General features: G+C 40.2%; 1 protein-coding gene across 2 annotated transcripts in view; it reads left to right on the forward strand.

Moving 5' to 3' along the window:
* The window catches only part of ANKRD13D (ankyrin repeat domain 13D), an 860,392-nt gene that overhangs the window by 565,973 nt on the left and 266,937 nt on the right, over positions 1–27,482 (forward strand). For both annotated transcript variants that reach the window (XM_044084174.1, XM_044084175.1), the window contains one exon: positions 22,932–22,998. In XM_044084174.1, the coding sequence (XP_043940109.1) occupies positions 22,932–22,998 (67 nt within the window). The remainder of the gene's footprint in view (positions 1–22,931; positions 22,999–27,482) is intronic.

Raw genomic sequence — 27,482 nt, forward strand, 5'->3', positions numbered from 1 at the left:
TACACATGACCCAGAGAACAAAATACCAAAATCCACTGTAACGCAAACGGACCTCTGTGTCTTGGGAAATCCACACACTACTTCAGTACTTCAATTGCACCAACGATAACCAGCAGCACAAAAACGTTTGCAACAAGCGAATGACTCGGATAGCGACAGTAACATTAACCTGTACAAATATGAATATGATAGATGGTTTTCTAGCATCAATTCATATTTGGGTAAATTGAAGAGTACTAAACTGAAGAAGTTAAATAGGGACAGGGAGGCTTATCAAACAGGAACGGCATACCCTAAACCTCCTGTCTCCCAAACTGGAACATCCGATCAACGGAAGGAACCAGTCAACAGAGGAGACAATCAATCAGGAGTACAAATGGATTTTGACAACAGAACTCAGGGCAGTCACCAGGAAAGCCAACGTAATGAATACTCTGAGGGAAGGAACAATAACCGACCATCTAACAGAGGTAGGGACAATGACCAACAATCACGGTGGAGTGGAATAAAATTTAACCGAAATTTTCGGAAACAAGCCTCAGGTTACAACCTGAGGCAAGGTCTAACACATGTCTCCTACAAGACACCTGCCCAGATGTACCTGTAGAGGAAACAATGGAGTTTAGACCTGAGACAGTGAGACATATTTATAATTCTAAAGGTGACTTTAAAATTTTTAATTTTTCTTCAATAACTATTGACACCTTGTTGGCTGATTTATTAGCAAAAGGACAAACCTTTGTACCATCGAGAAGGGTGTCTTTTGCTGAAACAGTTTTAGACTTGAAATTGTTTACTAGAAAACTCAATCTTGGCTATATTTTTGGCCTAAATAATCCAACAAACGACACATTTCATGTTTCTAGTACATATTGTCCACCAATGCATCATACTTTGGGTTTGTTTGAACGCGTTTGCGAACTAGATTTATTCCAACTTTTGTCACAAAAACAAACTGGGAATAAAACATACAATATCACTAGAGAAGAAAAGCAGGCCCTTCTCCTTGTCAGGGAGGCACATGTTAGAATTATGCAACCAGACAAGGGGGGTGGATTAGTCATCATGGACGTTGATGACTATATGGACAGAATGGAAAGAATAGTTACGTCTGTAACTTACGAGGAAGTATCAAGGAATCAATTAAATATAGCATAAAGTAGAATTCATTCCCATCTTGAAGAATTACTTATTGAAGCTAGAATAGACTTGAATATTTACAATTTCTTCAATATGCTTTCACCTAGGCTCCCAATAATATTTGGGATACCTAAGATACATATATCTATTGAAACCCCCCCCCCATGAGACCATTGGTCAATGCTAGGAATAGTATAACATACGCCTTAGCAAAATTCATAGACTTTTACCTCAAAAAATATGTACAACAGCAGACCCAAATATGTAAGGATTCTTGGTCATTTCTAGCAAACATGCAAAAAATAGGCTTTAGAAATGACCTTAATTTCCTTACAATTGACGTCAAAGATTTATACACTTCCATTCCACAGGATGAAGGAATAGAATGGATTAGGTTACTGTTGGGGGAATTGGGGGCCCCACCCACCCAAATTACTTTGTGTGAACTGTTGGATATAGTGTTAACTAACAACTACCTTACACTGAACAACAAGTTGTATATACAGAAGACAGGGGTGGCGATGGGGTCCCCCTGTGGAGCTAGTGTTGCAAACCTAGTGATGGCATATTGGGAGAGGGAGTATATTTTAAGGAGGCCTGACATCCAAAGGAAAATATTCTTTTACACATGTTTCTTGGATGACATGTTTATGTTAATGGACGGTGAAGAACAGGAAGCATCCAAGCTAGTAACTTATTTAAATAATACCACTAATTTTCTAAAATTTACACGTGTTTGAAAAGGAAAGAATAGCATATCTAGATGTAGACCTTAGTAAAGATCATACAAACAAACGTTATGTCACAAAGATCTATAGAAAAGAGACCTACTCCAATGCCTTACTCCACTTCACTAGCAACCATCCACTTTTTCAGAAACGATCAGTGGTCAAGAGTCAACTGGTCAGGGCAGCCCATATGGTGACCACTGTTGTAGATTTCAACATGGAGTGTAATAGATTGGAGGATATGTTTGTCAAGAAAGGTTATCCATTCACCTTAGTTTTAGAACTCACATGTGAGGTGAAGGAAAAGAGAAGAAGAGGCATCTATCAACCCATCTTGGGAGGCTCAGTAGGAATGGACAGTTTCCTCAGTCATTCTACTGAGGTTCACCCCAGTACCAATGTGGAGAGGGAAATTCAGGTATCAAATTTCATAACTAATTTCAGCATGGATGGTTATGAAATTAGGTCTATTATTTATAAGAACTGGGAACTAGTAAAATCGGATTATAGTCTGTCTACTATATGGAGAGAGTTACCTAGAGTCACCTTTAGAAGAGGTGTCAACTTAAAAAGTATAATACAAAAAAGTTGGAAACCTCTAAATCTAATGAGTAGAAATGGAATGTGGAAATGTAACACGTGTCCACACTCCCCACAGGTAGAAATTGGCCAAAATTTTACAATTAGAGATGTTAGCTACAAAATCAATAAAAGGTTTGATTGTAATTCAAAGGGAATAGTCTATCTTGCTCAGTGTAATTCCTGTCCTGCCTTTTACATAGGCAAAATGGACAGGAAACCGAGGGAGAGAATTTATAAACATCTGTATAGTATCAGAACGTTAAAAAAGGAGAATGCATTGGCCAGACATGTGGAAAGTTTTCCGCAGCATTCCTTTAAATTTAAAACTATAGATGATCAAACCTGGGACTTGAGGGGTGGTCCAACCTCTTTACTGTTGGAGAAAAGGGAGCTGTTATGGCAACTCCAAACTAGAGACTGTTGTTATCCGGGCTTGAACGAAATTTACTCTGTTTCTTGTATACTGAAACTTAAAAGCCTCATGAGGTAAATAGTGGAGTCAAGCTTAAAAGCAGACATGGGTCATGGAACCTTTATATATTTGTATACAAGGCAATTTCATGAGTGATGGTTCTCAGAATTTTATACAAGCAGGAGAAGCTGCTCAGTATAACTTTATACAGAAGACCGCTGAAGAGTCCTTCGAGGTGAACAAGTAAATTTATTAAAAATTTTTAATAAATTTATTTAACATATTAGGAACAGGAAAAAAGGAGGCAAATAAATACATAGTCAGGGACTAAGTGTTGTTTCTGCACTTTTTGTATGTTGGAACCTTACTTTTGACAATTTGTCAATATAGAAGGGAATATTTATTGTTGTTATTTTTTGTTTCATTATTATTTTTCACTTTTATGTTTTATTTACTGAGAATGACAAATAATATTGAAAGTATCAAACGCACAGTGTCTTTTACCTGGGGGGTTGGATTTTAAATCCCGTTGCAGGGAATTAAGTTTTTTAATTGAAATGTGATTTCCATTGTAATTGAAATGTGATTTTATTTTTAAAAAGTGGAAGGTTGTGATTTTTGTTGTTTGTCTGAAGAAGTCCTGCTAAGAGCAGGACAAAAAGCGAAAATTAAAAATGAAGGCTTAACTTTAAATTTCACTGTGTTGCGTGCTCCATTGAAGGTGGATATCGATACCATTTGGATTGTTTTAATAGAAGTGGTACAGTGAGGGCGTGCCCATCTGTCTCAGTTTTTCCTTGGTTAGCAATCCCACTGTGTCATTAAGACACATTTTACTTGAAAAACATAGCTGCTTACCAAACTACAAGGCTGACATATTACCAAGGCTAATGTCACTTACTTTTTTTTTTTTTTTTTTTGCAAACGATACTTAAAATAAATGCTTTCTGTTACTTTGCAGAACATTACTTTGGTCAGGCTGGAGGTCATTTTTCCTGCATATAGGCTTCCATTCTCCATCTTGTCTAATTGACAGGCATCACCATGTACAAGTGGAAGTGGCAGCTTTGTTGTAACCTTAAATGGACTTTTTTGCCCCTTGGAGAGAGTCACTTCGATCCATTAAGTGCTCGTCTGACGTTAGCCTGGTTCTTAGTCTGTGATTCATCAGCAATTCATGTGAAGATCCTCCATATTCCAGAGGTGATGCTCTGTATTTGAGAAGTGATAGACGGAGCTCTTCTTTTCCTTATCAGTTCTTCTCACTTTTCACACTCTGCATGCTAGCCTGTGGTAGTAGTTGGCTTTTGTTTGCATGTTATTTTTATTTTCTGCTGCAAATTTGTTAAACTCTTTACAAAGGAATTGTGGTCCATTATCATTCACTAGACATGCTGGAATGCCATGTCTATCAAAATGGAGCTTAATGTTTGAATCATTTGCTCTGCTGTTATTTATAATAATAAAAAAGTCAGGACAGTTCCAGCATTAGACTGCAATGGTTAAGCAATCATTGCATTTTAAGTGAAGTAAATCTGTTCCTACTTTCCTGCAAGTCAGTGGCTTATTTGACTGTTGATATCTGCTGGCATGTCTCATCTTGGTGGACAGTAGTCTCAGTGTTCTTGCTAATGTGTGGCCAGTACAGGACCATGTTTTACCTCATCACTACAGAGAAACTTATCTTCATAATGTTCATCTTTTTATGGCTCAAGTACTGATATAATTATGCCGGCCAGACACCCTTTGGTGAATGGATCTTTTTTACAATCTGTTGTAGGTCTCTGACATTTGATATTTCTTTGTCAGTCCATGCTCATATTTTTGTATACACAAGAATCTATGTTTCGATATCACCCTTGTACACTTAACATCTTGGTTGGCTGGTACTTTCTTCTAAGTTATACAGACTTGAAGTCAAGCCGTCATTTTAGAGCTGTAATACTAGACACTGTATACATGGTGGCAAGTCTGTCAATGACCTGGTTGAAATCCGGTAGTGGTTTCTTGTCTGTATCAGCCACCACATATTTGCATACATCTAGAAACAACCCAGAATTGTGTTTTTGAAGCAGTACTGCTCATTAGCTATGTTTTGAGTCATCCCTTTTCGTATTCACTAATTTTTGCTTGTTATCCAGTGAAACACAGCTGTTTTTTTTTAGGAGTTACATGGGAGCAGGTGAAAACTATAACGAAACTAAGTAAGTAAGTAAAGAAGTGATCAAAGACTAGAGACGTACAGTAAAAACAACCAACATTTCTTCAAAATCTTCCATAGTTGCAAAAAACCTTCAATAATCCACTCTCACAAGTGAGAGTGGTTATCGCTACTTTACGGTAACTATGATGGATTTTAAATAAAAGCTGCGTAAATCAGTTGCATTTTTATGTGTCTGCATGTGTGACTTTGGAGTTACTGTCTGGTTAAGTGATTGCTCAGAGTCACACAATGAGCAAATGGAGGCCAGATGAATCAAACCTAAGGCCACACGATGTAGCTCATTAGAAGCTCAGAGATTTAACCCTCTGCAGTTAACTGTCAGTAAAGATGGGTCATGATATCTTAATAGTAATTTATTGACCACAATGGTTTTGAGCATGTCCATTCCATTGGTTCATTGTTTCATTGACACATAGTTCTGTCTTGCAGTAAACTTCTAAGATATCTTGTATTACTGTTATAGTACATTTCTCATTGTAATTACTAGATCTCTGACAGTATAGCTTACAAAAGATGGATACAATTCTCTTTGGCTCTCTGGTGCAGGCATCTCTTGAACTGTATTGTATTTTTCTTCTACAGAGATCAGGTTGTACACCTGATGCTGAATTTAAAGCTTGGGGTTAAAACGTTATTCAGCTTTTAAGTTTGTTTTGTTCTTGTCTTACTGCAGGCTGTCACATCATCAAGGAAAACTTGTACACCTTTGAACTTGTACAGTGCATTCAAATATCTGTGTACCCTAACAAATTCTGAAGGATAAGCAGCTAAAACCTTGTTTTCTGAATAATTACTGAGAATGCAGTCTCTAGTACTGTCGTCACCCAGCAACATTTGTTTAGACCTTGATAATGCATCCAACTTCAAGAAGAGATGCACTGCTACCGTTGCACTTGTGATCTTTTTTTGGCAACCTGTCATGTCCCCTTGTGTATCTTTTTATTCACAGCTTTGGCATCAATGAACTCATTTAAACTGTAATTGTTTATTTTTCTGTATTACAAATGAATTGGCCCACTTGCTGGGTTGCTCATTCTTCTGAATTCTTCCCATTTTATTGTAGGATTCAGCTTAGGTTTCAGTTAGGTTAAAGTCTGCCCTTTAGACCATTACTTTCCTCAGTGAGTGTTTCACCAATGCCCCTCATCTGAATCTTATAATGATCCAAGAAGTGGAAAATCCATTAAATATTTACTCGTGTTTTTCACTAAAGCAGTGCAATACCCTTTTGTCTGTTGTCTTTTTCATTTTATGTTTTGCCTAATTTTAACACCAGTAGAATTCAAAACATGATTCTTGTTCAGTCCTATCCTCTTACTGATATTTAAAAAAAAAAAGCTATTTAGCACTGTCCACTAGTCTAAACAAGGCTTCCACTAAGCTTCATTTCTTTGTCAGCTTAATTATAAAACATCTTTTGTGGTGATGGTTTCAACATTGGAATTTCATATGTTTACCTTTTTGGCTTGAATCTTGTCTGTTTACACAGTCTTTTTAATTGTTTTGTTACTCAGAGCTTCCCTTGTGCTCCATTGTCCATCTCAGTGATAGTGGCATCCATGTCACGTCCATACGTGTTATCAGTTCATCTTTGCTATCTCCATTTTCTGCCCCTGTGAAGAATAGTTGGTCATCTTTGATTCTACCTGGTTGCTAGCTTTACTATCTGCATCTTATTTGTAAAGCAACATTTTGTAAAGCTTTTCTCCTTGCATCTTTTGCCGTTTCCATAAATAGGACATGATTTAGGTAAATATTTATTCCCCTTTCTCTCACAGTCTTGATCTTAAAGTTTTCTTTCTGTTAGTTTCCCTTTATAAACTAATGAACGTTATCTACTACTTCTGCTTCTCAACATTATCAAAAGGATTTGGATTGCATTTTGGCACTATGGTCAGCAAACTTTACTTGATTTTTCTAAATCAAATAATCTGTTTGTCTTATACACGTATAGCAAATGTGGGGAACAGATGTTATTCCCCTCCATAATGGAGACCTCACCACTGATCCTGTCAGCTATATACCAATAAGCTTTACAAGCCTTAACTATACAAGCCTTAACTATAGGGTAATGCAATGCATCATAACATAATCAAGGTACAAGAATTTTACAGCCCTTCAATCCCAACTTGCTCCTGCATGTTTAACCTAGTACATCTCTTTCAAAAAATAACTGAGGCAATGTGTGAGGCATATCACGCACACTGCTTACCTTTACCTGAAGAAAGCCTTTGATATCATTCCATACTCAGGCACTACCAAAAATGACTCAGACTAAACATAAACCATTATTTAGTCCATTTGATAGCAGGCTGGCTCACAGACAAAATACAGTCAGTCAGGACTGGGAGAAAACTGTCCTCTAGAAGGCCTGTTGCTAGTGGGGCCCCCAGCGCCATGTATTAAGGCTGCTGTTTAATATCTGTTTCTCTTAAGTTGAAGCTGATGTCAGAGGTCTCTGGCTGATCAAGTCTGCAGATGACTGGAAACTAGAGCTAACATCAACTCTTCAGATGTCTTCTAGATCCTCCAAGAGGTCATATAATGCACAAAATTGTGGAGGCAGGGCCATGATCTAAAGCTAAATGCTAAAAAGTATGGAATTGTTTCCTTTGGAAAATGTGAGCACCCATGCATGCATCAACCACATAAATGATACGCCGTTGAAAGTGACATGGTTACAGAGACCTTGTCATTTTTGTAGACATCAAACTCTCCTCTGACCACTATATGTTACTGTCATGAGAAAATCCTTATACCTAACCCAACTGACTGCAAAAGGTTTAATCTTCTAGGTCCAAAGATGATGATGACATCCATCTCTACTCAGTAAGCATCTGCCCCCAAAAAATGAATCAACCTGAAAAAAACAAAAACAGCATTTTCTCACAAAGAAAATTAAGGGCCTGAATTCACAAATCTACAGTTGAATACCTTAAAGCTCTGTCTTGCTCTTTCATCTCATGCAGACTCTACAAGGTGATCTCTGGCACAGTGACAAAAGCTGTAACAACACAGACACCTACACATGAGACCTCATCTTCCAGCACAACATGAACAGAAGAGAGAGACAGCACTGTCAAAGAATTCTTCTCCTCTGGACCAGACTTCTCTTTATGTCAAGCAAAATAGCTCTCTAACCCTCTTAAAACACAACGTGATGAAGTTGATGAGATCCCAGGTCTGGCCCATCAAGCCATTCTGTAAAGTTGTAGCAAGTAGTGGGACCTGTAGTGCTAAGTTACATGTGATCTCTCTTATCAACTACCTAGTAAAAAACACTGAAACCTGGAACCTATGACAGCGTGTTCTCTTACCAGTGAGTCGCATGTTTTTCTAAAACTGCAAGAATGACTTTTTATTTACCAATTAGTGTGCTGTTTCACTATCTTTCTTTCCTTTTGTTGAAAAAAAAGACATGCTTTTCATAGGTCTTATCTTTTTTAAGATGTACACTTAACTGCACACATGCTCACACACACACACACACACACACACACACACACACACACACACACACACACACACACACACACACCATAGTGGAGTTGTCTAAGTGATTGTTAATAGAATTTGAATCCTGTAACTTCAGTTAATCTGTGATGCAGTGGTGCAGCAGTAAACACTGTTGCCTCACAGCAAGAGGTTCTCCGGTTCGATTCTTGCTGGGGTGCCTTCTGTGTGGAGTCTACATGTCCTCCCTGCATTTGCATGGGTTTCCTCCCACATTCCAAAGACATGTCTGGAGCGTTTCTCCCTGGGTCTCTGCTGAAAATAGGCTCTGTCCTAGTCGGACTTAATAAATAAATAAATAAATAATAAATCTGCCTGTCCAAGCTTAGTTTAATAAATGACAATGAACAACAGCAGACCATAGCACTGAACTCTTGTGTCACTACACTATAGTACACTGCTTGCTTTGAACAACTTCTGAAATTTCTGCTTTAACGATCACTTTCTGCTTCTTCTTGGGTGGGCAGGTTCCAATCTACAGTATCATCTCCACATACTTACCCTTTTATTGCTGCATCAGTTTATCATACAGTGCCATGTCAAAGGTCTTGCTAGAAGAGTTTTATGGCAAAGTGACCTAACCGAATTGGATTAGACTGGCAGTGTCTCTGCTGTGAGAAGTCATGGTGTATACATTCAGAAAGAGCATTGTTATTGAAAAAGGCTGTGAGGCTTTCATACTCTTTCTTAATGAAAGTGATTCAAACAGGCCTATAATTACGTGACTCTTTCCTGGAGCCACTTTGCTGCAAAGAACCACTACTGTTCATATCTGCTCTTGTGGCACCACTCCATTTACTAAAGAGAAACTACAGTTTACCAAGTATTACTGCTAACCATTTCAGTGTCCTAAGAGGGAACTGATGGACCTTGTAGCATTATTCTTGAAGTCTCATGAGTTCCTTCACTTCTTCCCTGGTCGGTCTTGTATCTGTTTAGTTGGTCTGCTTCCATGATGGTATTTACCTTGTTACTGCAGTATTAACATACAGAGGTAATTAATTAATTCTTTGTTTGCATCCAGTCTGCAGCATTTTTGAGCTTCCCTTCTCTCTTTTCAGTAATTTAAATTCCCACCATTTCCTACCTTTACCAGTGTATTTGAACTTGCCATACCCACAAAAAGTTTGAGTTTGTTGACAGAACTATCAGTAATAAATACAGCCTTATTTTTTGGTTACTTATGAAAAGTGTTACCTTATGTATGTATTGTTTTGTGACAAGGTAAGTCATCTGAAACAAAAATAGTCCCATTTTCAGGAAAGGTCTGAGAGCACATTGGCAGTGTACTGAACAGTTCATTAAGTAGAACATAGGTTCATAGGTTTATACTAGGCTATCTGCCCTAAGGCATTTATAAGCCTAGCCCAAATTTTTGTGGCTTACGCCACCCCTTATATGAAAAAATACTGTGCCCATTAGTTTGTTGTGCCTCTGTCCAGCAGTGACACAGAGATGATTCCCAGGGTAAACCTACGATCTCCCATCCACAGGTCTAGATTTCTCTTGAACAGAGTCAGCGAGGTGCTCTGCCTCACATGGACCGGGATTTTATTCCACAGCATAGGGAGTCTCTGAGTGATAAATCTATCCCTCCAGCACGTCCTATTTATATCCGTGCTAAGGTTTAAGTCGCTTGCTCTAGTGGTTTTGGTGGATTTGGATTTTTGAGGTGGAGCATGTCCATTAATTCGGGTTGGACATGGCCTTGTATGTCAGGCACATGTCACCTCTGAGCAGACGGTATGCGACTGAATAGAACTGGAGTTTCTTCAATCTGGCAGCATATGACAGATTTTGGAGTCCCTTTATCCTTTTGGTGAGGAACTTTTGGGGTCTCTCCAATTGCTGCAGATGTCGGGTGAGATACATCCCGAATGGGGCATTGTACTCGATCATTGGTCTGATAAGTGAAGAGTACAGGGGAACAATGACCTCACTAGATCTGGATGTGAATCCCTTCATGATCAGGTGGGCAATGTAGAAGGTCTTTCTAACCACTTTAGCAACGTGAGTGTCAAAAGAAAGGCCACTGTCAACCTGGGTCCCCAGGTCCCTGATAACCTCTTCTGTGCTTAGTGGATTGCCACCTATATGGTAGCTTGGGGTTACCTTGTTTTTCCCGAAGGGTATGACTATACATTTTTTGGCGTTTAACTTCAGGCCATGGCTCTGGCACCAGCTATCTGTTTCCGTGAGTCCCTTCTGAAGGATATCCGTGTCCGATGCACTTTCCACTATGGCGCCCAGTTTGCAGTCGTCTGCAAACTTTGTCAGCCAAAGTCCTCCCATGTTGGCCTGTACTTCTGAGAAGTAGATGCCAAACAATAGGGGGCCAAGGACCGAGCCCTGTGGGTCACCACTTGTGACCGGCTTGGAGTCTGATATAGCGCCAGCAACTCTAACCCTGTGGGTTCTGTCCTTAAGCCAGTTTGCAACCCATCTTGTGACATATGGGTTTACATTTAAGCTGGTAAGTTTTTCTACAATACCCGAGTGGGGTATTGTGTCGAAAGCCTTTGCAAGGTCAAGGTAGGCTGTATGGACTGCCTTTCCCTCATCAATGGCCTTTGTGACTGTTTCGAAGAAGTCGACCAAGTTCAAAAGGCATGATCTTCCCTTGACAAAGCCATACTGGGTCGGGTCCAATGTCTGCAAGTCCCCTATATCTTTGTTTATAAGCTCCATTATGATCCTCTCCATAGCTTTGCAGACTAGACTTGTTAAGCTTATGGGGCGGTAATTACCAGGGTCCCTAGAGGCGCCGCCTTTGTGGAGTGGGACCACAGTTGCCGTACGCCACTCCTTGGGCACGTATCCTGTGGTAAGGCTGAGATTAAACAGCTGACTTATGTGCGGGTTTAATTCCTCATTTAGCTCGTGTAGCACACAGCTGGGGACACCATCCGGTCCCATTGATGCTGTGTTTTTAGCTTTAGAGAGAGCAGCTTTCACCTGCGCATTTGAGATGTCCGGGAGGCTACACTCGGCTGAGATAGTTATCTCTCCTTTAGGGGGGAGAGGGGGGTGAAGTTTGCACTGGACCTGTCTGCCAGTATGTTGGCAATGTCTGTGGGTTTAGTGATTTTTGTATCATTTTGGACCAATTCTGAGCATATCTGGGAGTTTCCACCCAGGTTCCTAACATAGCTGAAAAAGGCCTTATGATTGTCCTTTGAATCCATGGCAATTTTTCTCTCAAAATTGGCCTTAGTTGATTTTATGAGTGCTCGTATTTTTTTACTAATAATGATCAGGGGTGACTTCCCTTTTATGGATTTTGTTCTATCATGTAATAGCTTTCTCCTCTTATTGTAAAGTTTGTTAATGGCTGGGGTCCACCAGACTGGACGTTTGCCCTTTGTGGAAAGAGTCTTGGTTTTATTTGGGATTGCCTGATCCATGCAGTCCTGGAGGTGTTCATAGAAGGCATTTGTAAGGGCTTCCACAGCTTGGGTTGTGGTTTCCACTGGCTCAGGGGCCTTGAAGGATACCACACCAGTCTTGAGTAGTGTGAAGTTTGCTTTAGAGAAGTTCTTCACTATGGTCTTTTTTGTTTGGGGTGGGGGATGTGGATTTCCAGTGAGATTAGTTTATGATCAGATCTCACCAATGAGGGATATACTTCCGTGTGGAGCATTTTGTCCCCATGTTTGTGACAATGAGATCTAGTATATTTTCTCCTCTCGTGGGAACAGTGACTAGCTGTTCCATGGCATTTGAATTTATGAACTCCAGGAACCGTTGGGCTAGAAAGTTAGGGATTGAGTAATGTTCCCAGTCTATATTCGGGTAGTTGAAGTCACCCAATATGATGGTGTTTGGAGATACATTTATACCCTCCAGTGTCTTCAGGAAGGCTGTGTGGGGTTCCTGAGTTTGAGAGGGTGGCCTGTAGCATGCTACAATTTGTAGAGCAGTTTTGCCTATGGTTAGTTGCACCTGGATGGTTTCCGAGCTATGCGTTGCCACCAACCTGGAGGTGTGGGTATCCTTTATGAATATGGATACACCCCCTCCTTTTGTGGTGTGGTCCGGGTTTTGGGGCCGGAACGCATGATATGAGGTAAAACCTAATAGTGCTGGGGTGCTCTCAGGAGCCTTGAACCAGGTTTCAGTTACAGCACAGACATCGATGTTCTCCATACTGAGAAGGGCCTCGAGTGCGTGCATTTTGAGATTTAGACTTCTGGCATTGAGCAGCATTACCCTCAGTTTCTTCCCATTTTGTTTTCTAGGGTGGTAGGTTTAGAATTTGAGCCTTGCCTAAAAAAGGCACTATGGGGGTGGCAAGAGCCTTAGCCAATATCCGGAATCCCAGGGGTGACAGGTGCAAGACGTCCCTTGCGAAGCAGCGTGGCTTGTCAAGCATGTCATCCCAGGCAGACAGACACTGGATCCCCTTTGAATGACACCAGACATTAAGCCATTTGTTAAAGCTGATCATCTTGTCTCTATATTGTGGCATTATTCTTGGTGAAGGAAGGATACTGCTCAGGGTTAGGGTCATACCTGCCTGGGCTACATAATCAGAGAGCTCCTCTATGTCTCTTTTCATGTAGTCCAGGGAGGTACATCTCAGGTCGTTCACACCAGCATGGACAATGACTGTGTCATATTTGTACTTGCCGTGGAGTGACCCGAGTGCTTGTGTTATGTGGTGGATTCTAGCGCCCAATAGGCAGCTTACTGTGACCCTCTCCTTATTCAGCCTGGTGAGTGGGACGTCAGTGTGTCTGACTATGGAGTCACCTATGACAAGTATGTTTGGTGTTGTATTTGGCCTTAAGGGCTGTGACTGCTTTGCACACTGCTTTTGTGGTTTATGTGTTGCTTGTGGGGTGTCTTGAGGTAGCAGTTGTTTGGGTGTCTGCTTTGGAGGCCTCTGCTGTTTAGGTAAATTTTTACTCAGAGCCTCCGAGTATGTCTTTGTGTGTTTATGTGTTTGATTCAGTGGAGTGGTAGCATTATGTGAGGCTGGTTTTGTGGTGTGTGTAGTTGCCTTCTCCTCCTGTCTGGTCTTGCCAGTCCTGAGTTGAGAGAGCTCAGCCTCCAGTTTGGCTAAATAGCTGCATCTCTCGCAAGTATTTGTGTTATGTGGGAGGAGGAGAGGGTTGTCTGTGTACATGAGGCAGTTATAACATTGCCTCAAGATTCCCAGATTCACCAGCTGGACCGGAGAGGAGATTGACAACTGACCTTTGGACATGCTAGAATAATATTGGGAAATCCTTAATTGAAAACAAGGGCCAGTGGGGAGTGAGGGTGTAGTGCTTTTAATTTTAGTGCTGACTTATATAATTGCTTTAGTGAGCAAGTGCCAGGTAACTTGAGTGCAATGTGTTACAAGTAACTAAATGCAAAACGACAAACAGTAACTTTCTTTCAAGTGAAACAAGGAAATAAGTACAGTAAGCAATGCAGATATCACTAGTGATCCACAGAAGCTGAGAAGTTGCGTATTAGGTGGAATTAGCTTCCACGGAAATAACAAGCAAACAAACAACAAGCATATAAACAAAGCTAGATTCAGCAGGCCTGGATCTAGTCTATGCTAGAGCAAACAAGGTGTACCAATTTCAGTAAGATACAGTTCAAATATTCAGGCACTATAAACCTTTAACCAGAAATTCCCAGCTCAGAAGGGCAGAGTCCAGCCTCTTCTCCCACAAGAGTGCAGACCACAAACCTTCTTAATGTAAAATAACTGGCCTGAAGCCCAAGTGCTTAAACCAGAACTAATACACTTGGACACTGGGCTCTCAATCAGCAGTTCCCAACTTAGAAGGATGAAAGCTACCTGTCCTGCCACCACAGTGCTTGCCACAAACCTTCCTAATGTAAAACAACTGGTCTGAAGCCCAAGTGCTTAATCCAAAAGACTTGAATGATAGCTACATCTCTTCCAACTTAACTGTGTTGGAGTCGTTGCAATAAACAGTAGCATTGGTCCTAAACAGAGCTCTGTGCCAACTTTTATTTTCCAATCCTACAGTTGAGATCAAGGTTGCTTCTTGTCTACGGCTGATGTTCTTCGTGTTTCACTGTTGCAGTCATCACATTTGGGTCATCTGCTTGCAGTAGCCCTCAGTCAGCCTGATGGGTCCTGCATCAGTTGCTGTACCTTCTTCCGTGATGTCAGGTTGTCAGGGGTATAAAACATGCAGCCGACGCCATTACATCAATCTTTCTTGCCGTGCGGTACCCGAAGCAGAAGCAGTTTGCAAGTGCCGGTCGTCCGACTCCTGAAATTTTCGTGTTTGAGTTTCAGAACCAAAGTCTTCAACTAAAAGATAAGTACCCCGTTGGGGAAACTTTTTCTTGCTCTAAACTGATGTCAGTAAAAGTAAATAATTGCATTACTTGTGGAAAGCAAATACTTCATAAAGATTTTCATTCGTACTGTATTCCTTGCCTAGGCCCTGACCACGACGTACCTCACTGTCGGTTTTGTGCCTTATTTAAACCATGAACTATCCATCATCTGTATATTTAAGCTTGTAAATATTTTGGTGCTCAGTTCAATTATCTTTATGTCTTTGGTAAGCCATCCGACTATCAACATTCCGAAAAAATGAAAAAGATAAAGACAGAGACAGGCCGCCTAGGTCCAAAGCTGCCAATGATGTTTCTCCTAAGCCAGTCGCCAGTTCACCGGTACTCAGTGAGGCGCTTTTGCAGCCCCTGATACCCGCTACTTCAGATTCGCAGGCCTCTACTGAGATCCATTTGGAGTCCGGTATGCCACGAGATACTTCAACTGTGGAACCTACGGATGTCTCTCTCCGGAGCTGCTGTGCAGGCACTGGCTTCTGAGGGTGTATTCAGGCCTACTGACCTGCGTATTAAACTGACACCATCTTCTTCTTCAAGGCCTAAAACTTGAACCATGCCCAGAAAAGTGACGCCTAGACCGCATGGTCAGGCCTCTATGCCTAAAAAACAAATGATAAGAATGTCTGAAGACCTTATTACTTTAATCAGGGGAAGCCAGCCTTCCCCCTCTAAGATACCTAGGACTTTGTTTATTTATGATACTTCTGACCAGGATTCTGAATTTTCTGTTTCCTCTGATGACCAGGATTTACCCTTATCTACCTTTGAGGATTTTGATGCTGAGGACTCTATTCCCTCTGCTTCCCCCCCAGAGGATTTCTCTTTTGGTGAAACCTTACATACTCTCAGGGAGCATTTTCGTTGGGAAAGTCAGGATTTCTCTGATTCTGAAAAGAGGCTTAGGGATTTCTTACTCCTGCCCCAGTACAGGCCTTTAGCCATATCTCCTGTACTAGACATTGTTGATGATGCCTTTTCGGAGTCTAGCTTGGCCCCTGACTCTTTACCTCCTGCTCCCAGGAAACCTGATAGATATTACAGGGTCCCTGACTCTCACAAGTTCCTTTCTAAAAATCCTACTGCAGATCCTGAGACCATTTCACAGGGACCCAAGGGCATTAAAGCTACTACTACCAAAAACCCTACCCCCTCTGATAGAGGCTCCAGGGTGCTGGGTAGATGGGGTAAGAAGGTATACACTTTTGCAACTTTGGCCATTAGGGCCTTAAACTGCCAGTTTCATATGTTAAAGCATCAGCAGCATATTATTGGATTGCTTAAACAGAAAATTATGTTGATTCCTGATTGTGCTGAAAATAAGGATTTACTGCATTCAGCTGAACAAGTTGGAAAACATACTTTGCAATGTGGTTTTGATACACTAGAGGCATCTTGCAGGGCTGCTGTAACTGGGTCCGTACTTAAAAGGCATGCTTGGCTTAAGGAGCAGTCCTTGCCAGGTCATGTTAAAGTGAAATTACTGGATGCTCCCTTAAACCAGGACTGCCTCTTTGGCAACAAGGCAGAAGAAGTTCTTAAAAAGATGGAGGAAAAAGCTAAATCTATGCAAACTGTTAAAAGATTTTTTACAAGTACAATCTCCAAGATTTAGTAGGCATTGGCCTTCCAAAAATTGGTCCTTTCCTGCCTCTTCCAGACCTTCTCAGTCCAAACCCAGATCCAGCAGAGCTCCCAGGCTTCAGTCCCAGGATATGCACAGGACTAAGCAATGGGGGAGTCTCCATTTCCAAATCTGGGCATAATAAAACTCCCCCCTATGGTAAGCTGTCTCAATGACTTCTTTTTAAAACTTCCAAGCACTTCTTAACTAACTGCCCCTTTGGGGGGAAGATTGCTCTTCATGCAAAGAACTGGGAACTCATTACCCAGGACAAATTGGTTTTAAATATAGTGTCCCAGGAATACAGATTTCACTTGCACACATTACCAACACCAAGCAGGTGGCCAGATCTACCCCAAAATCAGTGGGCAGAGGCCCAAAAGCAAGTACTCTCTCTCTTAAGCATGGGGGCTATTCAGTTGGTACCAGAAGAGGAAAAGAGGGACAAGGTTGTTACTCAAGACTTTTCCTGGTACCCAGAAAAGACAATTCATGGTGTCCTATCCTGGACCTGTCTACTCTAAACACCTTTTTGGTGATTCCAAAATTCAAGATGCTGACTCTTCACCAGTTGCTCCCTATGCTAGGCAAAGACGCCTGGTTGGCAACACTAGATTTAAAGGAAGCATACCTGCACATCCCATTCAGAGAAACTTGCAGAAGATACCTACACTTTAAAGCAGGCTACACACACTATCAGTTCTCTGCACTGCCCTTTGGCTTATCTACTGTGCCCAGGGTATTCACAAAGTGCCTAGCCCCAGTCATTGCATTTTGCAGGCAAAGAAATCTTCAAATATACCCATACCTGGACGATTGTCTAATACTAGCTGAAAGCCAGGACATACTTTTGAATCATCTGACCTTCGTACAAAGGGTGCTAACTTGTCTGAGGTACACCATAAATGAAAAGAAATCACAACTGATTCCCTGTCAACAAATTATATTCCTGGGAGCAAGCTTGAATACAACTTCCCAGATGGCTTTCCTTATGCCAGAGAAACAAATTCATTTGACAACCTACTTCAAACAAGTGACCACCAAAACCCTGCTATCTGCAAGGCAAATACTTCAAGCCTTGGGGTTCATGGCCTCCTGCATTATTCTAATTCCATATGCAAGACTGCATATGAGGAAACTACAATGGTATCTAAAAAGCCTATGGTGTCAACATTCTCAGGATCTAGAAGCAATGATTCCTATCATACCTTGCCTACGCCTAGAGTTCCTTTGGTAGGCAGAGGCCTGCCACCAAAACAAGGGGCTACCATTCACACTATCCCCTGCCGCCCAAACCCTAACAACAGATGCATCAGACTATGCATGGGGGGCTTACCTGACAGGGAAGTGCATTCAGGGCAAATGGAACCCAAGTCAAATGCACCTGCATATCAATCAATCAAAAAGAAATGTTAGCTGTACAGAATGCTCTTACAGCTTTCAAGGACCACATTCTTCCAGGACTTCTTCTTTCGGCTTTTTCCCAGTTAGGGGTTGCCACAGCGGATCACTTGTCCCCTCATGACTGGCAGTGGAGTTTTACAGTGTCGAGTTGCCAGCCTGGCGCCCAACCTTCCACAGAAGGGGCACATAAGCACTCACACCTAGGGCCAATTTAGAGTATCCAATCCACCTGCAGCATGTTTTTGGGATGTGGGAGGAAAATGGAGCACCCGGAGGAAACCCACGCGACCACAGAGAGGACATGCAAACTCCGCACAGATGGCACCCCAGCCGAGGATCGAACCGGAGAACCTCTTGCTGTGAGGCAACAATGCTAACCATTACACCACCTTGGCCGCCCAAGGACCACATTCTTCCAGGACAATTAATGGTAAAGACGGACAACACCACTGTAATGTGGTACATAAACAAGCAGGGGAGGAACACTTTCTTACCCCCTCTGCAGACTAGCCATGGCATTGTGGAACACAGCCCTGAGCTACCAAGTGCATCTGCAAGCTCAATTCCAGGCAGGAAAACTAAATACACTGGCAGACGAGCTAAGCAGAAACCTCATAGACCCACACAAGTGGAAACTGGAACCAAGGATTTTCAAATTGTTGACAAGCAAATGGGGGAGCCCAGATATAGACCTGTTTGCCTCCCCCCCCCCAGAACTATCAATTGGACAAATTTTGCACAAGGACTCCCCACAAACAAGCTTGGAAAGTGGATGCTCTGTTCTTCAGCTGGAAAAACCTATCAGTTTATGCCTTCCCTCCTCTGCCTCTGCTTTCCAAAGTACTACTAAAGATCAAACAAGACAAACCAAGGACGATTTTGATTGCACCAGACTGGCCACGCTAACACTGGTACCCCCTCTTGTGCAGTGTGTCTGTGTTGGCCCCATGGCACCTGCCTCAGACTCCCACACACTATTATCTTAGCAGGAAAACCAGATTCTGCACCCTCAGCTTTAAACACTGAACCTAGCAGCCTGGCTAATTACCTAATCTCTCCTTTATCATCCCTCTGTAAACCAGTGTTGCAAGGAGGCCTAGTACTAGAAAATCTTATGCTGAAAAATGGAAAAGATTCTGTGCCTGGAACCAATCTCAAGGGATGAGCACAACAGTGCCCAATTTACCTCAGATTTTACAATACTTAACTGAGATGCTTCACAAGGGCCTGTCTTTCTCCTCCATCAAAATTCACACCTCAGCCATTTCAGCTCATTATAACTCAGAACCTCCCCTCTTCTCTCATCCACTGCTCAAGCAGTTCCTCAGAGGGACCAAAAATTTACGACCACCCAGGAGAGCTCCAACCCCAGCCTGGGACCTTAACTTTGTATTGGAAAAACTCACTCTCCCTCCTTTCGAGCCAGCTGCTACTGCAGACTTAAAATTCCTTTCTTGGAAAACAGCTTTCCTTTTAGCAATCACTTCAGCAAGAAGGGTATCTGAATTACAGGCCCTTATGGCAGTGGAGCCTTTCATCATCTTTCATGTGGACAGGGTGTCCCTTAGGACCAATCCCTCCTTCATGCCCAAGGTGGTATCCAGTATGGCCCTTAATCAGTCCATTTATTTGCCAACCTTCTTTCCTAATTCACAGAACAAAGGGGAACAGATATTGCACTCCTTAGATGTGCACAGACAACTTAGATTTTACTTGGACAGGACTAAACCTCAAAGGAAATCTGAACAACTGTTGGTGGCATTTGCTGCAGGGACAGAGGGGAAGGCTATTTCAAAGCAAACCATCTCCAAATGGATAGGCCATTGCATTCATTTCTGCTACAAACACCATGGAAAACCTATCCCACAGGGGATCAGACCCCACTCAACCAGGGCTGCATCTACCTCTGCAGCCTTTCTCAGAGGTGTCCCTACCAGGGACATCCTAGAAGCTGCTACCTGGAGTTCTGTACATACTTTCATCAAGCATTACCAGCTGCCAATTTTCTCTAAATCGATAGCTGGTTTTGCCACTGCAGTCTTGCAGGGCCTTATAGCTGGTCCTAATTCTATCTAAATGACTGCAACAGTAAAACACAAAGAACATAGTACAGTTGTGTACACTTATCATAAATGTAGATGTTCGAGTGTATTCACTGTTGCATTCCTGGTTACCCTCCCTCCAGCCCCCTTACTTCTTTTGGCTATACCTCTACCCTCCTTTACTATGCTCAAAAGCTTTTTGGTGTATTTGCTTTTTTGTTGGAGGTATAACCTTGTATATTTATAGATTTAATTGCTTCCCATTAGGGGTGCACCTGATGTCTGGGGCAAGAAAAACTGATGTAATGGTGTCGGCTGCATGTTTTATACCTCTGATGACCTGACGTCATGGAAGAAGGGACAGCAACCGATGTAGGACCCAAGAGTTTGTTAGTCAGGCCGACTGAGGGCTACTGCAAGCAGATAACCCAAGTGTGATGACTGCAGCAGTGAATACACTCGAACATCTACATTTATGGTAAGTGTACACAACTGTACTTTTTGTCTTTTTGCTTTCTCATAAAATTACTGATATTATGAAACTATGATGTATTAAAACAGGTCTTTTTTGATACTGACATCTTCTTAGAGATCAGAGTTAGTGTCAGAAGATTCTCTTTTCAAAGCTCAGCCCTGCCCGCAACTCCTCCCCCATTTCAGCTTACCAAAACGTTTTTTAAAGTTCCACATATGCCACTATACCTGTTAAGCATATTTCTTGGATCTTTTTCATGTCTCCTGTCTGTGCGATACAGCAGACATCACCTGTGTGTAGGTAAAGACATCCTTCGGTCTAACATTCTGATCCTGCCCATCTTTATTTTGCCCCGTTATTGTACTTTTTTTGCCCTGTTATTGTACTTTGTCTTGCCCCAGTGTTGGTCCATCTTCATTAAGCTTACTATCAACATTTCTCAAGTTACAGCAGTATTGCTTTCTAGTCTTGTTCATGCAACTCGCTGTCCATTTTTAACTTCTGTGCCAAAAATGGTTTGTTTAAAATGATGGTCTGCATTCACTGTTAGAGTTAAAAAAGTTAAAATCAATGCCGGGGATGCAGTGCCATTAGCTGTTTCTGCCATGGCCTGAGCCTATCTGCACTTCTCATTCTGTCCTGAATACAGGCTGATCCCATGAGAGTGTGGCATAGCTGCTACCTATTCTATGTAGAATGGGTGCTGCTGTTGCTTTTTTAACTAGTTCTTGGTGTTGTCAAACACTTCAGTAATACCGAGTGACCCTGACAATAAGAACATTTAAAATGGCTAGAAATTCATCTTAGGCAGCAACATAGTAATTCCATTGTTGTAGTCCCCACCCCACCCCAAAGAAAAAATTCTGAACATTTCCCCTGGGGATCGCTCCCACAGCATTCCACCTTCACTTTCATGCATTTAGGTCTGCCTTCATTATCTTTTTTAACACTCACCTCTACTTATTTAATTGCCATTGACATAACTGCTGGGGTGTTTACTGTCTCACTGAACCATCACCTAATTTCATGAAATCCCTTCCTCTTTCTCACAAGTTCCACTACTCAAGTGGAATATCTTTGACATATCTTCACATAAGTCTACATATGAATTCTCTACTTACCTACATTCACAAGCCTTTTCACACGGCAGTATTCACAGGCAACACAGTGGTATAGCAGTTAGTGCTGTTACCTCACAGCAGGTGGTTATCTGCTACAATTTCCAGCTCAGCTACTTCTGTGTGCACTCTGCATTTTTTGTCTGTCTGCATGGTGGTTCAGAAAGGTTTCTGATTTCTTCCCACCTCTCAGACACATGCCAATAGGTGAAGTAGCAATCCTTTAAATTGTCTGTACATACATTTGCAGTATATACAAGCATGTGTTGTTTGTGCTGTGTGACATCTGGGTCTTGCATGTCATGCATGTGTGCATGCATGCGTGTATGTACGTATGAGCAAGCATGATGGAAAAGACTGCTGACCTGTTCAGGACTGATTCTTTTCTTATGCCCAAGGAGTGACAGGATATGGTTTGGCTCCCAAGCAACCCTGAATAGGATAAAGTGGTTATCAAAAGATGAATATATATATATATATATATATATATATATATATTTATATATATATATTTATATATATATATATATATATATTTATTTATTTATTGCATTTGTTTAGCCGAATACTCTAACTGGGTACAAATTTTATATATGTATATGTATATATATATATATATATATATATATATATATATATATATATATATATATATATATTGCATTTGTTTAACAGAATACTCCAACTGGATACAAATTGCTCCTTTTCAGTGGAGGCCTGGAGAGAAAAGCTCCACAGACTTTATGAAAAATAGACATTTGAAAAAACAGGTATTTGCATAACAAGTAAAGTATCACTTTTATGAAAGACTTAAATTTTCTGTTTACAGTGTACAAAATTATAAATGTGTTGTCCAGAAATTATAAAATTTGTAGGAGCTGAAGTAAAGAAACTGAAGGTAGTTAGAGTAGACAAAGGCCAGATAATATAGAAAGAACTGTTTAAATGTGAAAATGAGTGGAAAGATATGGACAGGGGTCGAAAAGTTAGACCGATGGAGTTAGGATAAGTAAAGTTAGAGTAGAAGCTTAGCCAGGGGACTGTTACTAAGGATTCTGCTAAATGGTCCAGTTATTTTTACATTTGAATATATATGTGTTGTTTTATTGATTAATATAGTGTGCATGAAATATTGTTTATTCTAAACTTTGCTGCTTTGTTTCATGGTAACTTTATGAGCCTCTGAACCAAAGCATTTTAGTAATCATATTAATAATTAAACAAGTGATAGAACTTTTATTATGTCTTTGAAAAAAACATTTATAATCTGAGATGCTAAAGTATGATTATAAAAGTATATCTTACTAACCGTGTCTGTTTTCTTTCAATAACCCAGGAATAAATCTGGAATCTGGGGGTGGAGGTCAGAGAAGAGTGAAGTCATCAGTGGTTATGAAGCCAAGGTAAGCCTGCTACAGACTGATTGAACAGTCTGGCCATTATTTTTGAGTCCAAAAGAAGATGGCCTTATTCTGAACACAGTTTCTCATACATAACTGCTTTAGAAGTAGTTTCACTAGGGCAGAGTTTTTTTCAAATTTCCAGATTATTTTCTGTGCAATTTCTATCATAGTAGCAATTTATTTATTTATTGCACTTTGTTGACTAGGTGGTTCTACTATGCACAGCCCACATAAATAACATGGTTTGTATATAAGAAATCAACCATTATATAACATTTTACAACATATAAAGGTTACACAAGCTTTCATCCAGTTATCTGCATATAAAGTCCAGTGCATTCTGCATTCCATTTGTCACCATAGCAGAACATTTAATTGTCATTCTAACCAAACTGTGGCATACTTTTCCAAAAGCAGCAGGCATGTAGAGCCATCAGTGTAACCAGATGGTTATTAGGAGAAGACATGGCATGTACTTAGTGAGTCTTGTTACTCTGGAGAGTAATTTTGGTGAGTGTAGGGTTTTCAGCAGTCAGCCATTATTTGTATCAGTTCTAGGGAAACTGAGAGTAGAAAACAGGAAGTAATAAATCATACTTTTTCAATATAAATAAGTAGACATTGTTTGATTACAAACGTTGTTCACTGGCCTCATCTATCAGAATATCATTTCCTGAGCACATCTCTTTTGCTTTTCTTGTGATGATGACTCCTACATGGCCACCTCTGGCTTTGTCACCCCTTCATTGCTTACGAGTCCCCCCTGTACCTGTCCCACCACCTTAGCTTTCTTCTCCTGGTCGTTTCTTTTGTGGCTGCATCTCCCACTTTCTCCATTCGATTTACTCTGTACCAGCCTTCTTGTTTGTATTCCTCTGACATTCTCTGCCCATGTTCTCCTGTCTTGTGTCTTTCTCTTCAGTGCTTTTATCCTGCTCATCCTGCCTACTGGAGTCTTGTTCCTCCTGCTTTTCATTTTTATTGTGTCCTTTCTTATCTGACTAGCTAGCCACCACCATCTACAGCCCCTACACTGTCTCTTGAAGCTTCCTCATCCATCTGATGACTCCATAATATTATCAATCGAATTTCCCCTAAGCTGCCTCGTATCCTGCACACCTTATGCATCTCTCTTGCTTTTTCAGTCCAGACCAACTTCCTCCATGCTGTTCCATTGTATGATCCCCTTTTGTATATTGTTAGTATAAATATGTCATTTTATTGACACCCGTATAAGTCTTTCTACCTCCACTAGTATTCCTGAATTGCTAAGCAGATGACATACAATTGAGAAGTTAAAAGTATTGAGTGTCTGATATCAAGCAAATTTACAGGGCTTTTTAGAAGCAGATAATTCATTCTTAAACCTGTTCATGTACTGGACATGTAGAAAATTTATTTTTTTGTCATTTTTGGAAACATTTTTATTAATCTTTCAAGCAGCATTTCAAAAAACATATACAAATGTCATGTCAGTGTCTATGGCTGTTTGAAAGAGTCAATCATGATTCTTTATGAATAGCTGTCTTTAAGTTTTACTGTGTAAGATCTTGCCACCCGTTGCATTCTTTGATATTATCATGCAATTCTAGTTAGTACAACCTTGAAAGTGTACTAGATAGTCAATAACAAGGGTATCATCTTTCACAATCTTAAACTTCAGGCTAAAGTTTACTACCAAATTACTTCCAGTTCTTGTTCCTTTAATTATTATTTTCAAAATATATGCATAACTACTGAAGTTTCTCCCTTTTATTTGTACAAATCCTTACTCCATTTAACTTTACCCTAATTTGCCTTACTGTATTGTGTTTAAATCATCCCTGTCTAATCTTGTTAGATTCCTTTATTCCTACTTATTAAACCTTCGCAAATGTAAATATAACACACACTGTTCCAAAATAATGCGGACAGCAATAAACGCTGATGCAAGTCCCAAACTCCTTTATTAAGTGCTTTCATCTCAGTTATTTATGACATTTCATCAGAATATCTTCATAAACACACATATTTACATTTTAAAACTGTGTCTTAATTACATGACATTCTAACAAAGCAGAACTAAAGGCAATGTTTGGTAACCATAGAGATCATCCAGTCACCACAATTTCAATAATTAAAAGCATAGACAACTACACAAATTTATATGTTAAAATACATAAACTTTTTTTTACACATTTTCCCACTTCCACTCGTAACCAAAAATATTCAAAAGAACCCCAGCAATTTAAGTTTAACAATGCAGTTAATAGAAAGCATTCCATTCAAAACCGTATTCTAACCATAAATCACCTGCGCTTCCTCTGGGATTGATGTTTGCTTATTATGTTTGTATATGCCGTCTTTGAAATGCCTGGTTGTCTTACCAGTATAAAAGCTGTTAAAATTTTGAGACAGTGCAACATATACTATCCCTTTGGTTCTGCAACTACATTTAAATTCAGGCTGAATTTTGATGTCCTAATTTGCACAATGATACCTTCTAAAATAAACTTACAATAACTGCAACTCCCACATTTGTATGAACCCCATCTACTATCAACATGCCATTCACTAAAGCATCCACCAAACATTCTGGGTACCCTCCTCTTAAACATCACCTTCAGATTGTCACATTCCTTTACAAAATCCTCAAAGTCAGAGACCATTTTTGCCGATCTGACCTTTTACTACTGCTTTTTTTCTGCATAAAGGGATAGCAGCTATCAAAATGTAAAAAGGGAAATTAGAATACACGAGTTTCTGAAAAATACATAAAGTAAACTTTTTTTATGTGTATCCTTCCTCAGTTCAATATCTAAATACTGTAATACGTCTCTAGAAACAGAAGTAAATTTCAGGAATGAGGTGGTGGTGTTAATATAATTAATGAATTCATCAATTTTCTGAACCTTGTCTATCAGCAGATGCACATGTTGTCCAGGCACCTTGTGTAAATGCAAGAAGCTACAGATTGAGAAAAGCTAACTGAAAGAGAATATAAATTTAGGTAGAGTCCCCTAAGGCTTATGATGCTGGAGATATCCGGTGGGTTTAATTAAGGGATGAACATTACACAAGGAATTGCTGGGCTTGTTTGACCAGCATGGATGTGAGTTTATGGGAATTTTAATCTAGTTTAATTTAAAAGCTATACAGACTTTGGCAGAAGAAATTAGAACATTGGATTTATCTGTTATGAATGACTTTTCATATGAACAAATCAAAAGTAAGTACTATGGTATTTTTCAAAAAGTGGACTTTATGATGTTGGAAATCCAGAATAAAAAAGCACAAAAACTGGTTAGGGATACACTGGCTATGAAAATGGTAAAGTTTATCCTGACCAGTCACATTCACAGGTGTGAGGTGGTGATGTAGGTCAGACGACCGTGACACATGGGGACAGTGACAGTGTGGAAGATATGGGAAAGTCTGCATTACTTCAGAACTCAGCAGACCCTTTAGATCAGCCCTTCCAGTTTAGGAGATCAAAAAGGATCCATTCCCAACAAATGTCCCATCCAACACAGGAGAGGGAATCTTGGAATTCATGGGTAACGCATGCTCTGGGCATGAATGGGAATTACAAGAGGCTATATCCCCTCAACCGCTGGAGATGATTGTGTGTAACAAATAAGGAGAATTTAAGGTTTGTAACTTTAGCCATGTGACTGTAAATGAATTGCTTGTTGACTTTTTTTTACAAAGATTTTACTTTTGTTCCAACTAACAGATCAGAAGTGGTTGATAAGCGTATTGATTTGAAATTATTTATAAGGAAGCTGAATTTAAAATGGATTTTTCCCTAATGATGGTAATATTTATTGTAATATTGGTAACAGTTTGAGAAAACCAAGAACTTTTAATCCCCCACTTAATCAGGTTTTACAGATATTTGAACATGTATGTGACAGTGGCATTAGGGACATCCTTTCAGGGAAACCTAGGTATGGTTTGTCTAATTTAAACCATAACCAAAGTGGGTTATCAGCCATTTGTTCTGATAATACAATAAGACTCATGAAACCAGATAAGGGGGTTGGGCTTGTCATTATGAATTGAATTGATTATACTAATAAAATGACAATTTTGCTATGTGATAACACGTATGAAGAAGTATTTTTAAAAATGAAATGAATATCGCATACAATCGAATAGTCAATGTTTTGTATGATATGTTAGTGCAAGCCCAAATTGATTTGGAAGAGTATAGATTTTGTAGAGTGGAAACCTGGGTAATACCAACAATTTTCGGAATACCTAAAATTTATAAGCATTTAAGCGATTGACACTTAGACCAGTAGTGGATGCCAGGATGTCAAAAACGTATCTTTTGGCAAAATTCATAGCTATTAAGCTTAAATGTGTCAAGAACAAGTAAAATATTTAGCCCATGATTCTTGTATTTTTTTTTTTGTTTGTTTTTTACTACACTAAAAACACATTTATTCAGGGAGGATGTGATTTTTGTAACAGTGGACATAAAAGACCTTTACTCTGTT

The sequence above is a fragment of the Protopterus annectens genome, chromosome 9.part0 (genome assembly GCF_019279795.1).
Source record: "Protopterus annectens isolate FY-2018-M chromosome 9.part0, PAN1.0, whole genome shotgun sequence".
Lineage (NCBI taxonomy): Eukaryota > Metazoa > Chordata > Ceratodontiformes > Protopteridae > Protopterus > Protopterus annectens.